Source organism: Pinus tabuliformis, chromosome 8, assembly GCF_031772625.1.
Source record: "Pinus tabuliformis cultivar Carrire ecotype Pingquan chromosome 8, CPIR1, whole genome shotgun sequence".
Classification (NCBI taxonomy): Eukaryota; Viridiplantae; Streptophyta; class Pinopsida; order Pinales; family Pinaceae; genus Pinus; species Pinus tabuliformis.
The window spans coordinates 1,133,601,177-1,133,626,741 of NC_142294.1; the positions used below are offsets into that span (position 1 = coordinate 1,133,601,177).

Here is a 25,565-nt window from a genome sequence, read left to right on the forward strand (position 1 = left end):
AACCAAAATCCCTTAAGAACAAGTTTCAAAGGACAATCCATATAGAAAATAAGGTTCCAATATCAATTCCATTATCCCACCACCAAAATAATAAACCTTAGTGCAATATGCATTCAACACCAATTCCATAGCCTCACCACCAAAACAACAAACCTAATTGCAACATACATTTAACACCAATTCCATTATCCCACCACCGAAACAATAAACATTTGCAAAACATTCAAAAGACATGTCTATTTAAGAGTCCATTTACAAATAGTTGATACGATATAATAATCAGATAATGAAATGTTGCTTTATTGCTGTAATATCATCTAAAAGACAATAAAAAAAACTAGATTTTTTGAAAATATTTTTAAAACAACCAACTTCATTTTAAGGTCTAATCACAAAGACAAAAATTCTAAACTTAAACCCTTTATAATGATTAAATTCTTTATTTCTAAGTATTAAAAAAAAGCGCATTTTAAAATTCCATGGCTCCTAAAAAATAATCCCTTAGTTTTTTTTTGCAAAAATAATCCCACACTACCACCTTATTAGGTCATTATTTTGTTAAATATTAACACTAATAAATACTTTATTCTTAATGAAAGTACCTAACATGACATGTCGAATATTTAAGTAGAGCAAAGAGACGAAGAATACTCCAATCAAATAAATGCACAATTACAATAAGTATGTCTTATAAATATTCATATCCCCTCCCGCACATCTTATCGCTATATAATAAAAACATTATTGTCCTCCTACTCTATTAGATTAAGGCTACCAACTACTACATCATAACTCTCTTTATTCTATTACAATAGACCACTATTTGTTACTTTAAAAGCAGTGTTGAGGGGCTACAGTACTGTTTTGTTATCTCAGGATACATCCCGACTTGTCACGGTAATATCTCTTCATGAGCAACAAACAACCTGATAATATCTACTGCCCTGTCATAAAAAGTCTGAAGCAAAGACAAGAGTAAATTAAGGCTCTTACTATTCCAAAAAAGTATTGAAGCAATGGAATAAGTTCTTTTAACACCTGCGTCTGAGTGAGCCCAAACTACAAACGCTATGCGTAGTTGTTTCAAACTACCGAAATGGCCGCGTCTCCAGCTTTGGATTGATAAGGATGAGCTTCCTTGGGGGCAGCTTCTATACCCTCCATCTTGTTATGAATTTCGTGGAGCAGCTCTGGTAAATTTTTATCAGTTGGGATCTTGCTATCCTTCACTTTTCCCCATAGAACAGCGTATAGCCCTATTACGATCAGAACTCCTCCCAACACACTGAATTCAGCGGATAAGTGCAGTTAGCATCTTATTTAGAAAAAAACCATTCAGCTCAATTTCAATTTAAGTAGTTAAATATCTGTTAATTTTAAGTTCCAGTGAAACAATTAAACATTTTTAGTCACCAAATTCGAAAATATTCCTATATCTACAATCTACCCATTAAAAAAGGTGGAGAAATAAACCTGCCCAAGAAGATGTTCTGAGAGAGAATGATGGAATCCATAATTGCCACGATTATCATCATCAATGGGCTGAATGCTGACGCAAATACAGGTCCTTTTAAGCGCATGCACACACCTTGTAGGTAGTATGCAATTCCCGACGTCACAACTCCCTGCACCCAGCAATATTAATTTGTTGTACTATATAGTATAACTTGGCATCCCAATCTCCAGCTTTTCAATTCAAGCCCGAAGAAAAAATATTTGACCTATTTCCCTGGACGAATTAAGAAAAAAACAAACTTACAGAGTAGACTGCAGCGAGAAGGTTGGTGTCCCATCCCAACGCCCAATCGGAAGGATTATGAACAACAGCTAAGCCGAGGACGGCTGCCTGTAACGTACCTAGGAAACACACTAAGGTGACAAGGGACAGTTGAGCAGAGTATTTCTTCAATACTGCAGCCTGCACATTCAAAAAAAATCATAGTTAATGGAAGTCATTTCTAATTTTAAGATGATTAATAATTTACATTTATATATGTATGATTTTGCGTATGAATGTGAGATTATTAGAGAGGTTAAACAAATTTTTAGAAATTAAACAGGCTGATTATTTGTAAATTAATTCTGAATATTAAAATTCTGAAAGCTAAAATTGGTAATGCTACTTTTACTTTTTCATATTGCTTATATCCTTTTTCACTATAAATTAGAAACTTATACACTATGAATTACAAACTTGTAAGTAACGGCTTCCAGAAATTTAAAAGGGAATGAGACTATTTTATATAGATATCTCAAAATAAAAAGCACGTCAAAGATAAACGATGACCTGCAAGATGAATACGCCTGACCAAGCAAGAGTGGCCACAATGATGACAAGGGAGCCTAATATCCAGTTTCTACGATCAACGAGAGTAGCTGACGACGTTCCACTTGAAGATTTCTCGTGGGAGTGATGATGTGCAGACCAAGGCATCTTGACAATTGGTCCATTGTACATCGTCATGAGCATTGCTCCCCCGACGCACACAATGGTTCCCACTATCTTTGCTTGACTGCGTAGCTTTTTGATGTTCACTCTCTCCATCCTATGGCAATAAATATTTTCCATCAACACCATAAAATAAAGTAATGGATGACGATGATTAACCGCTAGACTATGTGATCCATCATTGTGATTTGGTTACCTGAATATGAGAGCCAACACGAAAGTCATAGCGGTGAGAAGATTACTCAATGCACAGGCATAGGTTGGAGATGTTAACTTCAAGCCCATGTAGTACAAATTCTGGTCGAGTACAGGACTGCAGACATGCATTCAGAATATTCCATATCGAGATTAAATTACTCGCCAACAATTTGCAGAGACACGATCACAAATGGAATGGAAGTGATGATATGAAAGAAGCAAAAGACATGAAATTACGAAATAATACATACCCTAACAAGCCCAGTACAAAAATTTGGCAGAATGTGAAAAAAGTGAGTTTGGGTCGCACTTTCCTGCAATTTGTTGCAAGTTAGTGAACACATCAGCTAATTACCTAGCTAGGTATTGAGTGCAGAGCTAGGTTGCAAGGACATGTAGTTCCGAAGCTATAATTTGATGATTATTTGTGGAGATTTGGTCCCCAGTGAGCAAGACTGTATAAACCTAAAAACTGCTCCAAGCAGATTTCTTAGATTAAAAAAAATGCATGAATAAAATAGCTTTACCTCTCTATGAAAAAGGCAAAAGGCGCAAGAGCAATCGTAGCAGCAGCGTGCCTGTAAACTACAAGCACGAAGTGATTAAACCCTTTGTTAAGGCAGGCTTTAACGATAATATTCATCCCTGCATATCCAAACTGCAGGGATATCATAATTACATAGGGTTTTGATTTCTCAATTAGCATCCCCATTGATAATCAAAATTTGCAGGAATTTCCAAAACACCCTGCACTACCCTAGCCTACCTTTCCCTTTCCCTTCCCCTCCCTATTTTCTAGTTGCAAATGCGTCCCAGTAATTAATTACTGGAACTTCTCTTCTTGCCAATGCGACCGAGTGAGTAGTCCTTTGAACTTCTCCTCTGCGCAATCGCAAAATGAATTTCTCAACTCGCGACCCATATTTATAGGTCAACAAGAACGAAGCGGATCAGATCCGCCATCGTAAAATAAGAGTTACGGACGGCCAAGGATAGTAAAGCCGTAATATTGCCATCTGAGAAATGCGAATTCGATTCCATGCATACTTTTTTACCGGATCAGCGTCCCCGGAACGGAAGGAAGCAGTGGCAAATATAGTTTTTTAAATATTTTAGTGTAATAGTTGAATATTTTAATTAATAGTGGTGTAATTATTAAAAGTTACTGTGATAATATATTATTGATGAATAGTAGGGATTATTGATGAATAGTAGGGTTTGGAGTATGTGTTTTTGTTATATTAAGAGTATGTCTTTTAATGTAAGGCAATAGGTTAATAGCTTAAGATCTAAAGGTATTTGGTAAGATTGAAAGTTTGCTTGGTTGAGCACCACCAAGATTATTCTAGAGAACTTAGTTTTCTTTGAATATTTGTAATAAATCATTGTATTCACTATTAATAATTAAAAATAGCTATCCTCATTACTATTTTGATAATTAAATTACTGTAAATTTCCTATTTACAAAAATATCATTTATGAATAATTTAAAAGAAAAAATATAATACTTATTGTTCATGGAAACTTTTAACGTCAAAATCAGTCATTAGTGATAAATGATTAATAATATTATAAGTGTAAAGTGAAATATTTTAAAATGAATTAACGAAATAAAAATGATTTGATAGGTTAGTCATATCCATGATATGCGTGATGAAATATGATTTTCCAACAGTAAAAATATCATTTTCCAATAGTAATGTTTTTCGATTTTATCTAATATTTAAAATATATATATAACAAATACTATTAAATATCATTTAATTAAATATCAAAAGATATATAATTATTCCAAATATTAAAAACCATTATATTACATAATTGTTTGTATCTAAATAATTTGTTGTAATTTTTTAATAATTTAAATATTTATGATAATATTAAGTACCATAAAATTATAGTTAAGAATATGAGTGATAAATTTTAATGAGCTTTATGGTTATGAGGTACAGTATGTATGTCTTGATAAGTCAAATAATTCTATGGAGTTAAGGGTTTTAATTGGAGATGGCATCTTAAAATTAGATAATAATAATATAATATTGATAATTTAAATACTAAAATATTATTTCTCATCGTAAAATTTTTCAAATATATATATATATATATATATATATATATATATATATATATATATTATTCAATATCATATATATATATATATATATATATATATTATTCAATATCATTTAATTAAATGTTAAAAACCATTATGATATGTAAATTATTTTTTGGCGGGGGATTTGAACCAGTGACCTATCCCAAGGAGTGCCTTAACAATGCACCCATTCACAGTCAATCCAAAGCCCCATGGGAGATTATTACGATATATAATTATTTGCATTAGAAATTTTTTATATTTTAAACATCGAATAAAAATAAAATAAGTATAAAATTTAATATATAAAGTTGATATAGTTATTAAGTATAGCTTGAATAGGTATACTGATTAAAAATATGTGTTTTTCTTAAGATGTTTAGAGTGGGAGAAGTATGTCCATCTATCTGTGTGGATATATGTTAATCATAAATCAAAATCTCATAATATTTTATATAATATGTTTTCCAAGTTGGAATTTCGAAGAAATAAGATTTAACTTTTTTTAATAATTTTTTCATTTGTAAGTGTATTATAAGAATTGGTCATTAATATTTTTTAATTTATTTATTTAACTTAAGAAATAATTAATTAAATATTAATATTTTGAATTTTTTTATTCACCAAGAAATAATAATTTTAAATATTTTAATTTTAATTTTAAATATAATCTTGATTTTAATTCCGTTTAAATACATATAAACAAAATATTTAAACAAAATGCATAATCTATTTGTAATTTGATTATCTTATTTCATAAATTTATATTTTAATAAATGTTATTATATGAAGTTTTAGGAGTATTGTTTTCTAATAATGATGTCTTAATAGGTAAAGTCATGTTATTGATTAGGGTTTAGCATAAACATTGAAGATGTTGTGATTATTTATTTATAGTTGTTTATTATGATTATGTGACAAGAGTTGTACATTGATTTTTCAATTTGTTGAAATTTTTTATAGCACCTATAAATTTGATAGAAATAAATTCTATTGTTGTAATTAATACTTTATACATGACCTGTGTATCAAAAGCCGTGGGGGTGGGTTAACATTTTTTTATCCCCTTTTGAGATATTTCAAATTACACAAATATTCGCCTGACCTAGAACAAATAAATTTATTTAAAGTCTAAACTAGACTTTTTAATAATGGTTATTAACTTATGCCAAAATTTTTGCTAGGTAAACTTGACTTGGTCATAGAGTTAAATAAGTTCAGTTTATAGTAAGTGGTTTTCAAGCACATTGTATTGGTGAACCATGTTATGGCATAATGAATCCTACAAATATGCTTGGTATCCTCCACTCGAAGGTGCCTTTTTCCATGTAATAAGTCTATTACCATCTGATTTTTTCAGAATTGGGTTTTTTCCAAGATAAATTTTGTGTCATGATTTATATGTTTATTATTGTTTTATTTCTCTCTCTAAAAATTTTAATCCTAACATATGATTCTCATGTTAATAAGGACATAGGGTTTTGAGTAACCATAAGTGAAGATCTAACTTTGCTCCAAATTATAATCCATATCCTTAGGCACATTGAATTCTTTAGGTTTCTTAGAAGCCTCGTTTATTCATGCAACATGTTGTAGGGGAGTAGTGCACAAATTTATTTCTCTCATGAATAGAGAGGATGTAAGACAAAGTTATGGAATGAACGACTTGGATAACTACAAGGGTGTTATGTGTACTTGTATGCTATCTTGACATTGTTGGAGATGTTGAATCTTTGATTAAAGAGGAATGTGTGAAATCATATTCAAATGTGATATGGTTGGGACTAATTTATGATTAAACATGCCATGTAGTTGCATGAATGTAAGAAAATAAAAAAATTAGAATGAGATAACTCAACTTTTGATGAATTTGCAAGCCAAAGATGCAAAGGTTGTGCAATACTTGATGGAACAAATGGAAAGGTCAAAGAAAAATGAAATTTGTATGTGTAAGTAAAAGAAGTAATGGACATGGTGAGTTCAATCCCATGGAGTTTTGAAGTAAATAACAACACTAAAAAAAAATATTACTTCGAAGATTACTTTTTTTGTATCACATGTATATGGGCACATGACTGTAAGACCTGGTTAGGCATAAATACCCCTAGTAAATTATAGAATAATAAGGGGGCATACAATTTTTTTGAATTAGATCTGAAGAATTTCCCCAAGTCAATTTTAAATAGGGGACTTTTAGGGAAACTTGATCTAGTCATAAAGTCAAATTAGTTTAGTCTAAAATACATGGTTTTAAGACACATGGTATTTGTGACCCATGGTATTGACCCATGTTATGTTATGTAATGAAGCCTATAAATAGGCTTAGCATCCTTCATTATAAGGTGCATTTTGGTTGTTTCGTTGATTGGGGTTTCTAAGATAAATTGTGTTTCATGATTTATGTGTTGTTGCTATATGTTTTATTATTGTTGATTTTTTTTTCTCTCTCACACATTTTTAATCTTGCAACTTTGTAAATATATATATGGAAACAAACAAGATGGTGGTACATACATATGATATTAGAGTTATAAATGTTATAAGATCCATACTTAAGTCACCACCAACGTGGTGTCATTTACTATCTGCATTTATTCAATAGTGTTAGTACTCATAATCCATCTTTGCAGTGTTCCTTATGGTCAAACACAAATGTATAGGATGAATAAATAACAAAGTTCCATACTTACCCCATTTATAATAATCTTGAAAACCTTGAAATTTTCCAATTGAGGGTGGGATGCTCAATCATTTTATGGTGTCATTCTACATTGGAAATATCCCTTAATTAGATTATCACTATCCTTAATCCAAAATATTATTGCCAAGAAATACACATGTCCATAATAGTGGACTATGTTACATAGAAAATATTGTGGATATCCGTGATAAGGATAAAATATTAAAATAATTTATCTTTCTTTCACACTTAATCAATCTTATGTATATTTTTTGGCCACATTTGAATAATCAATAACATTCTTATGGCATTTAGAAAAAATCATTTCAAGTGTTAATTTCAAGCTATATATTATGCGACATTTAGTAGATGACAAAGAAATAGGTTAAATTCAATGCATGTACATATACATGGCCAAAGAAATGATAGGTGGTAGAATCATGTTGGAGCGGAGGGTAACCAAAGGAAGAGTTCTACAAAATGTTCTAATTTTGGCTAAGAATGGGAATTTTGGTTAAACAAGGGATGAAGGAAATTTTGGCTAAGTATGGGAAGACCACATATGATGCCACAAACTACAAATAATTGCGAACATCTCAAGTAGCACAGTAGTAATTAGGGATACCACATAGATATGCGATGGGCGAAGGAATGACTGCAATGGGAACCACACAAAGTGGTCACCAATAAGTTAGTTATAGCCCATTGTCTTGTTGGTAGCTCATCTCGATGAATTTAATTCGCAAAATTTGTCTATTACACATAGATCAATGTCGTTAGTGGAAACTTGTTTAGGACGTTAGAGTTAGTTAAGTTGTATTCATTGTTGTTAATGATAGGTTAATGTAGAAGTTGTTATGTTTATTGCGAATAAATCCTACTAATCCTTTGATGGAAGAAGAGAGTTGTAATGATAATTATAATAGTAAGAGAGGATGAGAGAGCGATGAGAATGAGAGGATGCATGTATGTAAAAGGTATGTATTGTTGCGAAGTCAAAGATGAAGTATCTACATGTAGCTGTATATTGAAGATCTTATTATGACGAGTAAAATCTCAAGTGATGGGTTTCTCCAAACTCTTGTGATATACATCTATGTCTATGTAATGGAAGACAATAAAGAATGTTAAATTTTATTTCTCTACCTTAATGTGTAATGTGTATTCCTTTGAATTTCTTTGACATAATATATCTGCATTTAGATAAATATGAATATTTTTATTATGTAATTGGTTATATCTTTACTATATGTTGAACCTTAGTGGTAGGATGAATTAGTCTAATATAGATCATCTTTGTATCCCCTTTTCTTACAAAACCCTTCAAACATTATTACAATCCATTACGATTCAACAAGTGAGACCTCACCTGCTCATGGGTGTTAAATATGACAGTGTTTGAAGGGGTTTTATTAGCGAGTTCATGAACCCTAGGTCACCCTTGTGTGCACCAAAAAAACAAAATAAAGAAACATAAAATGGGCCATCCACATCACTCTCTCCCATTTAAACACCATAACATCAAATTTAGAGGAGGCCTTTAAAATATAAAGTTTGTGATTCTTTATTTGTTTACTATGGGGATGAATGCACGATTTGAACCCTTAACCTCTTTAAGCTTTGAGTTCTTCAAAAGTATGCAACCATCTATAGCTTTATAGGTCAAGATAGGTTTTTCATGTACCCCATTCTACGGGAGAGGTTTTTAGAATACATAAATTATCATCTTTGCTACAATATCAAAAGCTTCAACAAATTAAAGCTACTAGATATAAATTATGTTGGAAACATAAAGGAATTATACTTGAAATATATTTTGCACACTGAAATCACATGTCACTATTATTTATTATATAAAAGGATTAAATATAAGAAAAAATGTCTTTGTTTTTCATCAAGTAAGATTTTTTTGATGAATATAGATAGAAATGGATGTTGAAGAACATCTCTAAACTTTCTGTCATTGATATCTAATCAAAAAATGACAAATATTTGGCCTCTTTAAGGAAATATAAAGTTGATATTGATATATGAAGATGTTTTTTTGGAAATATTGGTATAGTATTGATTTTGAAAGAATGAAACTACTTTTAACAGAGTAATGTTAATGTCATGTCTACTAGTTTGAGAAAAAGAAATTATTATTATGATTTAAGGTGAACGTTATTCTCTTTTAAGTTTTTTCCAAGAGAACTCAATGAAAATAGAGATACATTACCCTTAATTAATGAATTGAGTTGGATTTTTCGTTATTTAATGCTCTATATATAGAATATTTTCATCTTAACACTAGGATCTCATGGTTTTTGAAGGATGTTTTGCTTTGGAATGATTCTTCTTCCATCACAAATTTCTATTTGCGTTGATGTTGGGAGACATTTAAATATCTAAATTCATCAATTTTAATAAATGTGTATCGGTCATAGTTCTATAAAATCTCTTGTTAGATATGAAAACCTTTACATACTAATTTAGGATTTATTTTATATGAGTTTCCTTCCTATTGTTGTAGAAGCCCATGTTGTGTTTTTCACTTATTTAATTCCTCTTCATTTGTTATGTTGGATTAATGTTTTAAGTAGGCAAGGGATACTGAAGATACATGATGTAAAGTAGAGTGTAATGGTGTGCTTTGTTTTAACACACAATTTGAATGGGTAGTGATACCAAGATCTTGAATTATTACAACATATCAATAGTGAAAGGTTATAAGAAAACGTTTTGTAAAAAATGTATAATATTGAAACATTTTGGTAATAAGTTTATGATGATCTAAATATGCCAATAATATAATATTTTTTGGAAACAAATCATGCATAATGATCTCATATTTTCCTCATGATGACACTTAAATATAGTTAATCCATATACAAGTTGCATGTTAATTATATATATATATATATATATATATATATATATATATATATATATATATATATATATATATATCTCAAGGATTCTTAGTTTTAGGATCATCAAATATGTCTTATACATCGTATCCATTGCAAATGGAGGTTTCCACCTCGAATTGGACTATATTTTTTAGTTTTTTTATCATTTTCGGATGTATGAGTCATTTGGTATCAAAGCTATGATCCTAGGGATTTTTTGCTTTAAAAAAACCATCTTATAATTTTATCTATAACATTTTTTTTGGGTTGTTTCATAATATAAAATCTTGATAAAATAAAGAAGACATCTAAATGTATCCTTGGTAAATTTTTATATTCTCATTTAGTATACTTTTATAGATATTGTTACAGGTAATTTTGTCACATTCAATCAAAAGGCCTGAAAACTGGGATCAATCAACATCCTTAATAATCTGTAATTATCCCTTTGCATAGCCCTAAGCATTACCTCTCCAAAAAGTTTGAGTTCCTAGCTCAATCAACTCTAAAACCATGTTTTTTTCCCCAACACACCCCACACTTCAATGTACCTGCATTGGTTGCAAGTTGGATAACTGAGCACCTCCACTGACTGGGGTAGGTTGCCCTCCTTTTCAAGTGTGACGATTCTAGGATTGTAGGAAAAATAAACATGTTTATGAAACTTCTCCTTCGAGAAGCTTCTAAGGTGGTTTTAACCATTTTCCATTGATAGAGATCTCGAATTCCTACTCTAGAGGTCTTATCTCTTATAAAACCTCTAGAGTAGCAATTCGAGATCTCTATCAATGGTAAATGGTTAACACCACCTTAGAAGTTTTTGGAAGGATAAGTTTCGTATCTATTTTTTATTTTTACCAAATTCTAGAACTATCACACCTGTAAAGGAGAGCAACCTGTGCTGGTTAGTGCAGGTGCTTAGTTTCAACTTGTAACCATTGCAGGTGGACTGAAGTGCGGGGTGCGCTCGGGCCAAAGACATAGTTTTTGAGTTGATTGACCTAGAAACTCATACTTTTTGGAGAGATAATGCTTAGGGATTTGCAAAGGGATAATGAAAAAGTGTTAAGGAAGTTGATTTATGTGGGTTTTCATATGTTTTGAGTGAATGCGAAAAAATGACCTGTAACAGCTTAAGCCCTAAAGTACAAAGTGAGAAGGAGTGGTTGAGGATTTAAGTGATTTATCTTGTGACAAGTTCAGATCAAGAATAAATGGATCAAGATCATCATCTGTTACAATACATAATCATCATGATATCATAACTAAGGGAGGCATACCCATACACAACATATAAGCCATTATACATGTACAATGATTAAGAAGTATTGTCCACTAATGACAGAGAGTGGATCCGTGCTCAGATGACTGTGTTAATGATCGTAGCTATCATACTTTGTAATCTTAAATGAATATTGAAATCGCAACCCAAATGGATGGAACTAGATCCCAAATCTTCTACATCTACACTCGACAGTACAAGTCTAACCATGCGAATAAATGAGTTGGACTTGAACATGGCATACACCATCTGATTATTGACCGATTATGTGAGTCGTTAATAAACGTGAGAGGAACCACCAATAATAATAATGGCCCTCAAGGTACTATAGTACAATCCATGAGGTGCAAATGAATGCGTTGAAGTCGAACACCACACATAATCTCTTGGTCAAAGGCCAATGATGAAAACCTGTCACTTAAAGCAAGGACACTTGCCATTGAGGTATGCAAACTCCAAGGCACTAAAAAGATTTTCTAAGTCAACTTCCTAGATAATGAGCTGATGTCAACATGAAGCAACCCTATATCCTTGGAGCATGATTTCAATTTGGAAAGGAAAACCGAAAGTAAAAATATGACTACTAGAAGAGTGTTCAATAAGAACTATAAAGAAGATCATGCTCTGTGTCCTAAGCCGAAAAAGTTAAAATCTTAACAAATGGATGAAAGAAGAGAAAAGAGACTATGTTTCAATTTTTAAAACAAGTAAAATAAGGGGCAATATAACTATGTGAAAGATAACTATCTTCATCATATGGGAAAAATGAGATAGTGAATAAAAGTTGATATCTATGGTGCTTTGCACATGATAAACAAACACAATGGCTCAAGTAGTTGTCCTTGGAAGAGTGGTGGTACAACATATCCTTCCATACTTCATAAAAAATGTCCCCATTTATGACACTCTATGGATACCATCCTTCATCCATCACATCACTATTGAAAGAGATCATAAAGGCTAAAATACTAGAGGATCACCTAGGACACTAACAAGCGGTTCTCAAAGTATTGAAGGAAAACTTGATTATAGTATAAAATATGATGAGTTGGCATGGGTTCATGCTTATAACAACTCAAAGATGTGTTAGAGTGAATTCGTGCATTAGAGTGATGCTTCTTTGAGCTTGATGATATTGGCTGCACCTCAACATACTCTAGAGACCTTTTGCTAACCACACTTATGATAAATACAAAAAAGAAAACATATTTACTAATTGAACATGCTCTCCGTAATAAACAATAAACTAAAAGAATTTTAGAGTTACTCTGAATCTTAAAAAAAATAGTAAAATAACATTCATTCATAACATTAAACCAGTTCCATTTATTCAAAATATTAAACACTAATCTTAATGTATTAATGGAGTATTGCTAAAATAACATGTGGTGCTGTCAATTATTTTTAAACAGTTTTATATTTAATTGATTTTCTTTTTCTAACCCCACCCTTTAAAAGATAGAAAATATATTCCACCATAACTAAGTTCCAGTAATCTTTCGTCTTAAAAAACTATTTTTTATTCTTCCCAAAATTAATTAAATATAAAATATATCCAAACCAATGGAAAATTCAAGACATTTGACTTAGAAACGAGTACGATATATGCTACTGAAAGTAGGTCACATAAAATAATAATTAATTAAACGCAAAATGATAAAACGAAAACAAGAACTTGTGCGGAGGAGAAGCGATGGAATGTGGCAAAGCCCAATCAAAAGATTTGTGGGGAGAAATTATAGTGGAAATCGGTGGGAAACATTAAATTACTCTTCCCACCATAGCCATAGTGCCATATTTTTTATTTTGTCGTCCCTGCTTTTTAATTTGGCGTGGGAGAGAAAATAGACCATGTGACAAATGAGCGGTTTCCATATGATGTCCCGTGAAAGGGCAGCCCCGAGTGACGGCTGACACGTTGGGTGCTTTACAACACAACTTTGACGAATAAAAAATGGAAGGGGATATGAGAAAAAGATTCGGAAATTAATTATACACACAAACTCCCTTTCTTTTTTCGGCGAGACAAACAATCATTATGGAGTCAAGGCAGTCAATTGAATTGAAGCGAGGAATTTTAATGACGTTAATCAGACCAAAACAGTCTAAGGGATCCATATATCCGACCAACAAAATATCATACAGGTAAGGTTCTCTCCATAACAGTTTTTTTGGTGTGAATTTTGATCAAAAGGTTTGTGGTCTTGTGAAGCTTTTTTTCCATAAATAATGTACATAAATAATCCATATAAACGGTGCATTTTCAAGTTATGAATGTTTTTATAAGAAGGGCATTTTATGATGAAGTGTTATCAGGTTTCAATGGCTCTTTTTCCATAAAAGATATAATTTTTTTTTTTTAAGAAATTATTCATCTTTTCTCATCTAAGATGATGGGATTTCGTCCTTAGTTGTGTTATTAAAATAGATCTTTTTATTATGCAATCATTTTGGGTTGAAATTATTGACATATATCTTTTTTTACAGTCAATTTATTTTTCTCACATAACCAATCCTAATTTTTCAAGTACTTAAATTTTTTATTTCCACCTTACCATTAAGACAGTCCTGACAATTGATTCCCCATTTTTCTATCCACTTATCATCTTCTTCTAAATTTTCTTCTGACTCATTAACTCTTCTGCCACAATCAATTTTAACCAGACGTATTCATCCATACCATCCACCTTTTTTAAATGCATTGACAAATAAATGATTAAAAAACTTCCAACTAAAACAAACTAGCATCGGACAGCAAAATCTCATATCAAACAATAAATTTAACTTTAAAATATCAAACAATAAATTTAACTTTAAAATTACTAGTGATTAAGTATTTTTGAATTGTTTATCCCTGTCAACATTTATTATCTGACCTGCTACTCCCCAAATTTCACACCCATAGACGACAACCGAAGTAGTACCATGCTTACTTTTTATTTCTTTTAATCATAAAATGGAACATTTCTGTAATTTCGATCAATAGACATTGTGCAATTTATAATACATGCATAGCATTAGGGTTAGTGGAATGCTTATAAACAGCCGCGAATTTAAGCGAATCGGGTAGTGACCTGTAATTACCTATATTTTAATACAAATGTAGATATTTTTGTATGTGGTGAAGCTTGATAAGTTGGTGATTTATAACGATTATTTAAAAAAATAATTTTATATAAAAAATGAGTTGGTGGGTAAATTTATCATGGTTATTTAAAAAATGTTATTTTATTTGACAAAATTATTTGGTGGGTTTCAAAGGATACAATTATATTGTTTGACTGTGTTTCCAACTCTAATTTAATACGTAAATACTTTATTTAATTAAAAGAAATTTCAAATTTTATTTCAAGAGTTTGTAATTTTATATAGTATTTAGAAAAGAGTATTTATTTATTTTTAAATAATTGTGGTTAGGATTGTTTCAATAAAATCATATATAGTATATTAATATCTAATTTTAATTATATATATATAAATTTATTATAATTTAATTATTAAATTACTAGAAGGGATAGTCATTATTAATTATTATAATAATGTATTATTATTGTTATTTAAAGAAAACCACATTAATTGACACGCTTTCTCTACTACCTTATGAGTCTAGATATTTAGCTATTAACTTTTTTCTTTACCTTCAAGAAAAACAAACTCTTAACTAAATGTAACTCAATCTTTTAAACACCGGTGCAACTACATTAAAAATATTATTGTGGTTGATATACCGGAATGATTTATAAATATAACGGAATAAAAAATCACTGCAACACTAACGATGCATTACTAATGTACACATTTACTTATTAATCATGTATAAAAAAGTTATGGGTCAACTTTAACTCGAGAAAAAAACGAATTACACATTTTATTGTAAAATAGACCATTTTTGATAAATAAAATTTTCCTATATATTCATTTCCCCATCTAATTAGAATTGGAATAATATCAAATCCCTAGGAAATTGGTAGGCAATGAGCCAGAAAAAAAACTGAATTACACATCTTATTGGAAAATGGACCATTTTGCTAAATAAATTTTTCTTATATATTAATTCCTCCATCTAATTAGAATATGAACTTATTAAAATTGGAATAATCTCAAATCCCTAAGAAATTGGTGGGTGGGGAACCATGTGGCACTAATCTATTTTTTTTAATTTATTGAAAGTCAATGCAACCCAACAAACTTTATAACACACTACAACTATTGATAAGCATTAAGACTAAGCATATGCTGACCATATTCCCTTGAAAATCAATCTAGACGGTTAATTAAAAAACAAAAAAAAATCAAGAGATCATCATCCACTTTAAATTGAAATAAAAAACCTTCAGAAAATATATAACACTACTAACTATATATAAATAACTAACATTTTTTCAAATAATAAAATTAAACACATATTATACTAAAATAATAAATATTAATACCATCCACTTGGATAGTTGTGCTTATTTGATGCCTTGCATCATAATATATTTCATTATAATACGTTGGAGTCTAGGGTGTTAAAAAGAAATACAATGCACATTTTAGATTATTTTAAAATGAAAAGAAGTTTGTAATTTTAGATAGTATTTAGAAAAGTTAATAACTTTTTTTTAATCTATTGACACTACTTCAATAAAATCATGTAAATATGGATAATTGTGATTATTTGATGGCTTGCATCATAATATATTCCATTATAATATGTTGGAGTCTAGGGTGTTAAAAAGAAATACAATGCACATTTTACATTATTTTAAAATGAAAAGAAGTTTGTAATTTTAGATAGTATTTAGAAAAGTTAATAATTTTTTTTTAAATTCTTGACCCTACTTCAATAAAATCATGTAAATATATATATAATTTTTAGTTTTTTAGATAGTGAAAAAGTTTATTATAATTTAATTGTTAAAGTAGTGGTGGGACAATTATTATGAGTTGTTATTGGTTAATGTACATTAACTTATTATTATTATTCAAAGAAAATTATGTTATTTAATAGTCAATAAAAAGACAAATTTTCACTCATATAAAATAAGTGTACATCTTAAACCATTACCCTATTTTTTTATCTCTAACCTAGACAAACTCTTAACCAAACATAAACAATTTTAAAATATACTCATCCTTTTATATATATATATATATAATAAGTGTACATCTTAAACCATTACCCTATTTTTTATCTCTAACCCAGACAAACTCTTAACCAAATATAAACAATTTTAAAATATACTCATCCTTATATATATATATATATATATATATATATATATATATAACATTTTTAAATAATAAATCCCAAGAGTGACAATAAATTATAATACCATTCACTTAGATAGTGTTGATTACTTGATGCACTTGCGTCACAATATATTCGTTATAATATGAATGGAGGGTGATATCTTTCTTTATGAAAGTAAATACAGTGCACATATGAAGAATTCTTGTTACCGTTAAAAGTTTTACTTTCTACTTTTTATATATACATATAAATCCATTAGGTCTTTTAAAATTAAGTTCCCTTCCCCAATTGAATTTTAATTTGAAATTCTGTCACACTCCCTTCTATAAACCAAAATTACAGCCATAAAAAAAATTTATGATATGGTTAACTTTACACTTGCAATCTTATATTTAATATTCACTTATCGTATAATCCATCTACCACATGATCACATAAGGGTTGGTGTAAGTTGTAATGGTTTATGGTTCAATACTTTGACACCACGGATATACATAAGGTGTTTAAAGCTCAAACTATACGTGCTGCAAATCCTTTATTAATGATATATATATTGGCACTTGTGAGTTGACGGCATTCAATTGGTGTTTACTGCCAAATGGCAGAGTAAGCACGCCAGCTCACTGCTACCGTAGCCAAATGGCCCCTCATCACGTGAAGGCCATGTGGTCTAAGAGGGTTGACCAACCCCGGGATTTACGCTCGGCCTCCCGCCCAAAATCGACGATAGGGATCACTCGGCTCCATCGGACGGTCCTGCCTTACTTAGGGTTTGGTCTTGTGTATAAAAGTTCAAGGGTCTCCGTTTATGACTCATTTGTTCACCTACCAGTCATCGACCTCCTCCGCTGAGTTACGCTGCAACTTCCAGGCTCTTTGTTCTGCTCCAGATCGTCACTCCTCTGCCTCCTCCAGGTTTGCCGCGCCTCCCTATCTCATTTTACTGCTGGTTATGTCTCATTGTGTCCCGTTTCTGCACTACCATAACTAGTTTATGACTCACTGAATGAATACTAATCAATCAGGGTTTGTTTGAACGTTTGCTAGGTTCCGCCTCATGCCGCAGCTCATTTGCTTCAACCGCTGAAGGGTTTCGGTTCCAAGGCAGTTCCAGGTAAGTCGTTTCCTCCAGGGTTTCTATTGTTTGTATTGAGTGCGATTCAGGGTTGTATCATGACTGAGACGGCCCATTCTCCACCTGTGTCTCAGGTTGCTTCTGGACCAAACCTTTATGCAGCTATGCATGGCGGCCTTTCTGGAATGGCCGTTCCAGCTGTGCCTAGGTTATGGCCTCGACGCTTATGTTCTATTAACTGTTAAATTCTGTTCAAACTCTGTATTCTGTAGTTTTATCAGATCTAGATCTATTCTATGCTTTTGACATTTACGAACAGATTATACATCTGTATAAATTCAACATCATCCATCGTATTTGAAGATGTGATTGTTTTTGGCCGACCTGGTTTCTAAAGGTCACTGTTTCTGACTGAGCTTTATAATGATAACTCTGTTCTATTTAATGTTCAACTCCGTCACTGGTGAATGGCTTCGGCTTGTTTTTAGTTATAATATTCTCATACTGTTATCGTGCCAGGTAGCGGCTATTCATGGTTTCACAGTATCACATATTATATGTCTGCGGCTGCGATTAAGGGTTTCCTTATCTACTTTATTTTTAAATATATATACGTCTCTGAATTAATTCCGGTTAATACCAGTTCACTTACATTTCCATGCCAAGGGTTAATAAGCTTATAATGAGCTCCTATATACACTGTTGTCTTTTCCTTTGTTCATTTGCATCACAGTTATAATAAGTTCTTGATTACGGTTTTTCTGAGTTAAGAAATCTATAGTTTCCCATTGTATTGTTTTCCATGGCACTGCTCTCGGCTTATTGACTCTACACAGCGAGAGGATAGATTTACATTCATTCCATGAATGTACAGTCTATCCCTTTTCGCACACAGTCTCACCATACGTTACTACATGTACTGTATTCATATGCCTGGTTCACGCTTTTACTTGATTCCTGGTATTTACTTTTCGGCATTATATTTAACTTCTCGATTGTAATATACATTTACTCTTATTTTCATTTCTGTAACTAGGGTTTGATGAATGTATCCCTTTGCATCCGTCTTATCACCTGTCAGTAGTCATTACACACATAACTGGAAAGTAGTTGAAGGTATTAAATTGTTATTCCGTGTATATTATCATATTTTTACAAATACTTGCGAAACTGGTTTGGACACATACGTAAGTTCTTTCTTTAGAGTTCTGTCTCCCTTTATTTACTCTGTTGAGGAAATGTATACCGAACAAGGTTATACTTCTCGGTTTAATGTTTACAAGAGACTTATTTCTGTGTCGGATTACCTAAACCCCCTAGGGTTAACTGCCAACTCGGCTTCCTTTAACTACTCAGGTCTTTACAAGGTAAGACCAATTATCTTCCTGGATAAGCTATCAAAGAAATTGGTCTTTCTGTTAATACAGAATTCCTGTGTAAGTTTGATAGTAGTATTCCACCTGAATGTCTATGTCACAGTTTCATTCTGTCTATTTAATAACAATAATTTTACTCTAAACATCGAACACAGCAACCTTTTAAGTAAAGATATAACTGAGTACTTCAATACCTGAACCTTTCTTAACTAAAGTTAAAGAAGCGTACCTGGTGCTCGATCACAGGGGTGCTTTGTTTTCAGTAGTCACCTGTAGAGTTTTCACTCTTAACCGCCCAACCTTGAGATCCACTACGCTGGATTCTCCCCCCTAGCCGTCTTGCAGGCCTGCAGCCCTCAACAAGACTTAAGCACCACGGTGCTGGGTCATCTGATCACAACCAGACATAACCCGTTTTCTTTCACTCTGCAACTCCTCTCTGTAATCTCTCCTCTGCCTGTTCCCAAACAGCCCAGAGGTTTTCCTTCCCCCCCCTCTTCAGGGTGAGAGGCAGTTGTCTTTCTTTTTCAGTTTCTTAACTGATTAATTTCTTTTAATAGAAAAGCCTCTTTTGGAGGCTGCCAGCATTTCATTCAACACATGTGTAAAATAATTCATTGCATTTTCTTTTAACAAATAATAATGTCTTTTAAAAACAAGTTATCACCCATATTGTTTTTACCACAGCATTTACCGGAAATTACAAGTTACCAGGGTTATTACATCTGCCCCCCCTGGGATTGGACGTCGTCCCGATGTCCATTCTCATTAAAAAAATTAGGATAGGCTTTTCTGAAAAGTTCCTCATCTTCCCATGTAGCCTCCTCAGGACTATAATGCTGCCACAGCACCTTAATTTGGGTAATAACCCGTTTCCGCAGCCGCACTTCTCTCCGGTCGAGAATGCTCTGTGGTTCGACTAGGACCCCGCCTTCCGGTTCGACCTGCAAACAACCAGCACTTAGTCAATTTCCATTAAGTTTGGTTGTATAATCAAACCAATCGAGCCAATTCTTACCCGTACATCTTGCCATTGGATGACATGTCTAGGGTCATACACATATTTCTTTAGGACAGAAACATGAAACACATTGTGAATCTTAATGTGACTGGGTAAAGCAAGTTGGTAAGCCACCGGCCCCACCCTAGCTAGAATCTGAAATGGTCCAAAATATCGGGGAGCCAGCTTGGCGCACCCGCTCCACTGCAGTGTGCTCCTTCTGGTTTGAATCCTTACAAACACATGGTCACCCACTTTATATTCTGCAAATCTTCTTTTCCTATCTGCGAAACGTTTCTGTCTGTCTTGTGCAATCTTTAAGTTTGCTCGCACTTTCTTTACCATCTCTTCCATGTCTTTTAACATTTCCGGACCCAAACTCAATTTATCCTCTAGCCCACTCCAACTTGAGGGTGTGCGGCACTTTCGCCCATACAAAACCTCAAAGGGACTTAACTGGGTGGAGGTATGATACCCGTTATTATAGGCAAATTCCACTAAATGCAAATACTCTTCCCACTGATTAGGCTTGAGCATCACATTTGCCCTTAACATATCTTCCAATACCTGATTGACTCGCTCCGTTTGGCCATCCGTTTGCGGGTGGTAAGCTGTGCTGAAATTCAGCTGGGTACCCAACTCAGCAAACAATGTTTTCCAGAAAATAGATGTGAACTTCACATCACGGTCCGATATGATTACCTTTGGCATTCCATGCAAGCGGAACACATTCTGCATAAAGAGATGTGCAATTTGTACCGCCTTGTAAGTAGACTGCACAGGTATAAAGTGTGCTGCTTTACTTAGTTTATCAACTACGACCATAATAGAATCATTACCCTTCTTTGTCCGTGGTAACCCGGTTATAAAATCCATGGAGATGGTTTCCCATTTCCATTCCGGAATAGGCAAAGGCTGTAACAGTCCTGCTGGATGTTGGTGTTCAGCCTTAATTTGCTGACATTCCAGGCATTTTGCCAAATATTCCACCACTTGCCTCTTCATCCTTGGCCAGTAATACTCTTTCCTGAGTGCTGTAATCATCTTTTGGTATCCTGGATGACCAGCATAATGACTGGTGTGAAATTCGTCTAGGATCAGCTTCTTAAGATCATCGGAATTAGGTACATACATTTTCTTATTGAAATACAGCAATCCAATATTATCCAGTGTGTACTCTTGCTGTAACTGTCCATGGTCAGACTGCTGTATCTGCTGCTTCAGCTGCTGATATGCTGAATCGCTGTCCGCTGCTATTTTTATTTGTTCTACTAACGAACTCCGCCACCGGCTGGCTGAAAGTTCACACAAACAATGAACTTTCCGACTTAAGGCATCTGCCACCCGATTTTCCTTGCCCTTTAAATGTTTTATTTCGAAATCAAATCCACTGAGAAAATCTGCCCAACGGCCTTGTCTCGCATTCAAAGTGGGTTGATTGAAGTAATGCGTTAAACTATGATGGTCAGTTAACAGCAGAAATTTCTTTCCGAGAAGGTAATGTCGCCACATCTTAAGTGCATGAATTACGGCAGTTAATTCCAAGTCGTAGGCAGAGTATCTCTGCTCGTGTTCCTTCAATTTCCTTGATTCATATGCAATTACCTTACCTTCCTGCATTAATACTCCCCCCACGCCCTCTTTGCTTGCATCGGTGCATACCACGTATTCCTTATTAGGATCTGCGATTCTTAAGATGGGTGCGGTGGTGAGTAGGTGTTTCAAGCGGTCGAAACTCTGCTGGCACTCTGCTGTCCACTTAAATGCCCTTCCTTTCTTTTGCAATGAGGTAATAGGGTAGGCTATTCTTGAAAAGCCCTCCACAAATCTCCTGTAATAGCCAGCTAGCCCCATGAAAGACCTGATGTCCGAAACATCCTTGGGCGTAGGCCATTCCATAATCGATTTTATCTTCTCGGGGTCAACCGCAATTCCCTCATTTGTAATTACATGCCCCAAATACTGAATTTCCTCTTTAAAGAAATCACATTTGCTAAATTTAGCATAAAGCTGATGCTCCCGGAGAGTTTGCAACACCAATCTAAGGTGCTCCTCATGTTCTCGCTGGGAACGAGAATATATCAATATGTCATCGATAAATATCAGCACAAACTTGTCCAAAAACTGGTGAAACACGCTATTCATCATGCACATGAAAGTGGCAGGTGCATTGGTTAAACCGAAAGGTAGCACTACGAATTCGTAGTGCCCGTAGCGTGTTCGGAACGCAGTTTTGGCGATGTCCTCATCCTTGATCCTGATCTGATGATAACCAGATCGCAGATCAATTTTGGAGAACAACTTTGCTCCTTTCACCTGATCAAAGAGTTCGTCTATTCTGGGTAGAGGGTACTTGTTTTTGACCGTGAGCTTGTTCAGCTGTCGGTAATCTATGCACATGCGAAGGGTCCCATCCTTCTTCTTCACAAACAATACTGGAGCCCCCCAAGGTGACACACTAGGTCGAATGTACTGTTTATCCAGCAATTCCTGGAGCTGCATCTTTAATTCCGTTAACTCTGGTATGCTCATCCGATATGGTGCCCTTGATACTGGGGCTGCCCCTGGTATCAATTCAATAGTGAAATCTATGTCTCTTCTTGGGGGCAGACCCGGGATATCTTCAGGAAAAACATCTGTGAATTCCTGCACCACTGGTATGTCATTTAATGCAGACATCTTATCTTTCTGGTTCACATAACCAACCTGTACGGCGTAAATCTGGCATTTCTTTCTTACACATTTGGCCAGCTGAGTTGCAGTGATAGGTCGGATCTGAACAGGATGTTTAATTCCCTGTAATTCCTGCTGCTGTCCCACATCATCTTTATAGTATATGGTCTTGGTCTTGCAATTCACCAGTGACCAGTGCTTTTCCAGCCAATCCATGCCAATAAGAATGTCATAGGAGCCCAATGGAAGTACATTCAAGTCTGCTGTCACAGGCTGTCCAGCTATACTGAAAGCGCAGTTATTAACTTTCGCTAGAACTCGCCTTTTGGCTCCCGTAGCTAACTGGACTAGCCATGGGTTTTTGAATTTTTCTGATGGTAACTTACAATGTTCCACTACTTTTGGACTAACATAACTTAGAGTAGCTCCTGGATCAATAAGTACAGCTACAGCAAGGGTTGAAATCTTACCTTCGAATTCCACCATGGAAGGTTGATATTCTGCCTGTCGGTCCTCCAATGCTGCATTGATCCTCGGTACGCTGCGTGCCACATCCCCTACAGTGGAAGCTTCATGGACTTGGGATATCTGATCTGTTCTTTTTCGCTGTGGGCAGTTCCTAGCATAGTGCGGTCCCTCGCATACCCAACATTGAACTGGAGGTCTGGTTCCTTCAACCTCTGATTTAGCAGGGAGCTCACTCATCCTGCTCTCGTTTGGCTTAGGACGGAAAGTACCCTTACTTGTGCTTCTGTTCAACTGCCCTTTTCCAACCCCTTTGCCACCATTTCCGCGGCTGCCTTTGTTGCTTCCGACATTTCTGCTACCTTTTCTCTCATTCCATTTCCTGCTTGGAATTTCTCCCTTTTGTTTGTTCTGCTGGTAGCAAATTCTGGCCTTCCTAATTGCCTCATCCATGGTTCGGGGGTTATCAAACTCAATTCGTTCTCTTATATAAGCTGGCAAACTACTCACAAACCTCTGCACCTTGGCCTTCTCCTCTTTTATGTAGGGCACATAACGCAATAGCGAAGTAAAGCGATTTATGAATTCATCCATGGATTGTTGTCCTAGTCGTAAATCATGAAATTCTCGCGCCTTCTCATCATAAAAGCGCTCAGTTAAATACCTCTCCTTAAAATATTTCTGAAATTTTTCCCAGGTTATGCTCTGCTCAGTTACACCCTTCACAATTTTAATCTCTTCCCACCACAGGGTGGCTTTGCCCTGCAACTGGAATATGGCCAAACGTGCCTTCAGATTTTGATCATATTCATACAATTGAAAATATTTATTAATGTTGATCAGCCATGCTTCCGCCGCTTCCTCCTGCTCTCCATCGAAAAGCGGGGGCTTGATTTTACGAAATTCACCCTGTAATTCCGTTTTCTGTCTCTTGGTAGCCTGCTGCTCTTGTACATTGTCAGAATGGTCTTCATGTTCTTCTGAAAACTCAGGAGCATAGTTCCGTTCCTCAGTGCCCCTTCGTTGCTCTGCACTAGGACTGGGTAAGGGTGGATTTTGTTTTTCAGATAGGCTCTTCAATATTCTTTCTTGTTCCATGGTTAATCGTGCATTGTCTTCTCGCAAGCGTGCCATCTCACCCTTCAGTTCTTGAACTGTTTGAAGTATTGCCTGATTAGTACTGCGTGTCTCAGCACCAAGCTGAACCCACAGTCCTGTATTATCTGGTGGGATGCCGCCAGCTCCCGGCATTTCCTCCATCTTACTGTATAACTGTCAGCTGTTGAATGTCTCAATATATTCCTGGTTACACAAAAAACATGATTAATGACATTGTACTGTATACATGTATAAGATAATTGTTCTTTCTGTTCCCATTGCTGTTCCAGAGGTCTCAGTTTTGGAACTTGGCTCTGATACCACATTGTCACACTCCCTTCTATAAACCAAAATTACAGCCATAAAAAAAAATTTATGATATGGTTAACTTTACACTTGCAATCTTATATTTAATATTCACTTATCGTATAATCCATCTACCACATGATCACATAAGGGTTGGTGTAAGTTGTAATGGTTTATGGTTCAATACTTTGACACCACGGATATACATAAGGTGTTTAAAGCTCAAACTATACGTGCTGCAAATCCTTTATTGATGATATATATATTGGCACTTGTGAGTTGACGACATTCAATTGGTGTTTACTGCCAAATGGCAGAGTAAGCACGCCAGCTCACTGCTACCGTAGCCAAATGGCCCCTCATCACGTGAAGGCCATGTGGTCTAAGAGGGTTGACCAACCCCGGGATTTACGCTCGGCCTCCCGCCCAAAATCGACGATAGGGATCACTCGGCTCCATCGGACGGTCCTGCCTTACTTAGGGTTTGGTCTTGTGTATAAAAGTTCAAGGGTCTCCGTTTATGACTCATTTGTTCACCTACCAGTCATCGACCTCCTCCGCTGAGTTACGCTGCAACTTCCAAGCTCTTTGTTCTGCTCCAGATCGTCACTCCTCTGCCTCCTCCAGGTTTGCCGCGCCTCCCTATCTCATTTTACTGCTGGTTATGTCTCATTGTGTCCCGTTTCTGCACTACCATAACTAGTTTATGACTCACTGAATGAATACTAATCAATCAGG

The 25,565-nt window shown here is 34.2% G+C and overlaps 2 protein-coding genes across 2 annotated transcripts; both read right to left on the reverse strand.

Annotated features, from left to right (window-relative positions):
- Nucleotides 1-787: 787 nt before the first annotated feature.
- Nucleotides 788-3,605, reverse strand: LOC149239336 (WAT1-related protein At5g07050-like). The gene is made up of 7 exons (XM_089367115.1): nucleotides 3,175-3,605; nucleotides 2,899-2,961; nucleotides 2,646-2,762; nucleotides 2,288-2,546; nucleotides 1,760-1,918; nucleotides 1,474-1,625; nucleotides 788-1,285 (listed from the first exon to the last, which is right to left on the reverse strand). Exons 1-7 carry the CDS (start codon nucleotides 3,357-3,359, stop codon nucleotides 1,084-1,086), a joined length of 1,137 nt encoding a protein of 378 aa, XP_089223241.1. The 5' UTR covers nucleotides 3,360-3,605; the 3' UTR covers nucleotides 788-1,083.
- Nucleotides 3,606-21,234: 17,629 nt separating this feature from the next.
- LOC149239337 (uncharacterized) lies at nucleotides 21,235-24,683 on the reverse strand. Its single transcript, XM_089369834.1, has 5 exons — nucleotides 23,211-24,683; nucleotides 22,722-23,156; nucleotides 21,891-22,349; nucleotides 21,436-21,797; nucleotides 21,235-21,340 (listed from the first exon to the last, which is right to left on the reverse strand). The coding sequence occupies exons 1-5, from the start codon at nucleotides 24,681-24,683 to the stop codon at nucleotides 21,235-21,237; spliced, it is 2,835 nt and encodes a 944-aa protein (XP_089225960.1).
- Between the last annotated feature and the right edge of the window lie 882 nt (nucleotides 24,684-25,565).

Coding starts and splice junctions, on each gene's coding strand:
- LOC149239336 (XM_089367115.1), bottom strand. CDS start 3,359: ATGGGGATGCTAATTGAGAAATCAAAACCCTATGTAATTATGATATCC. Junction 2,962..3,174: donor TTTGCCTTTTTCATAGAGAG/GTAAAGCTATTT, acceptor AACAAATTGCAG/GAAAGTGCGACCCAAACTCA. Junction 1,286..1,473: donor CAGAACATCTTCTTGGGCAG/GTTTATTTCTCC, acceptor CGCTGAATTCAG/TGTGTTGGGAGGAGTTCTGA.
- LOC149239337 (XM_089369834.1), bottom strand. CDS start 24,683: ATGGAGGAAATGCCGGGAGCTGGCGGCATCCCACCAGATAATACAGGA. Junction 23,157..23,210: donor CTGTGACAGCAGACTTGAAT/GTACTTCCATTG, acceptor TGGCTGGAAAAG/CACTGGTCACTGGTGAATTG. Junction 21,798..21,890: donor TATTAATGCAGGAAGGTAAG/GTAATTGCATAT, acceptor CATGCACTTAAG/ATGTGGCGACATTACCTTCT.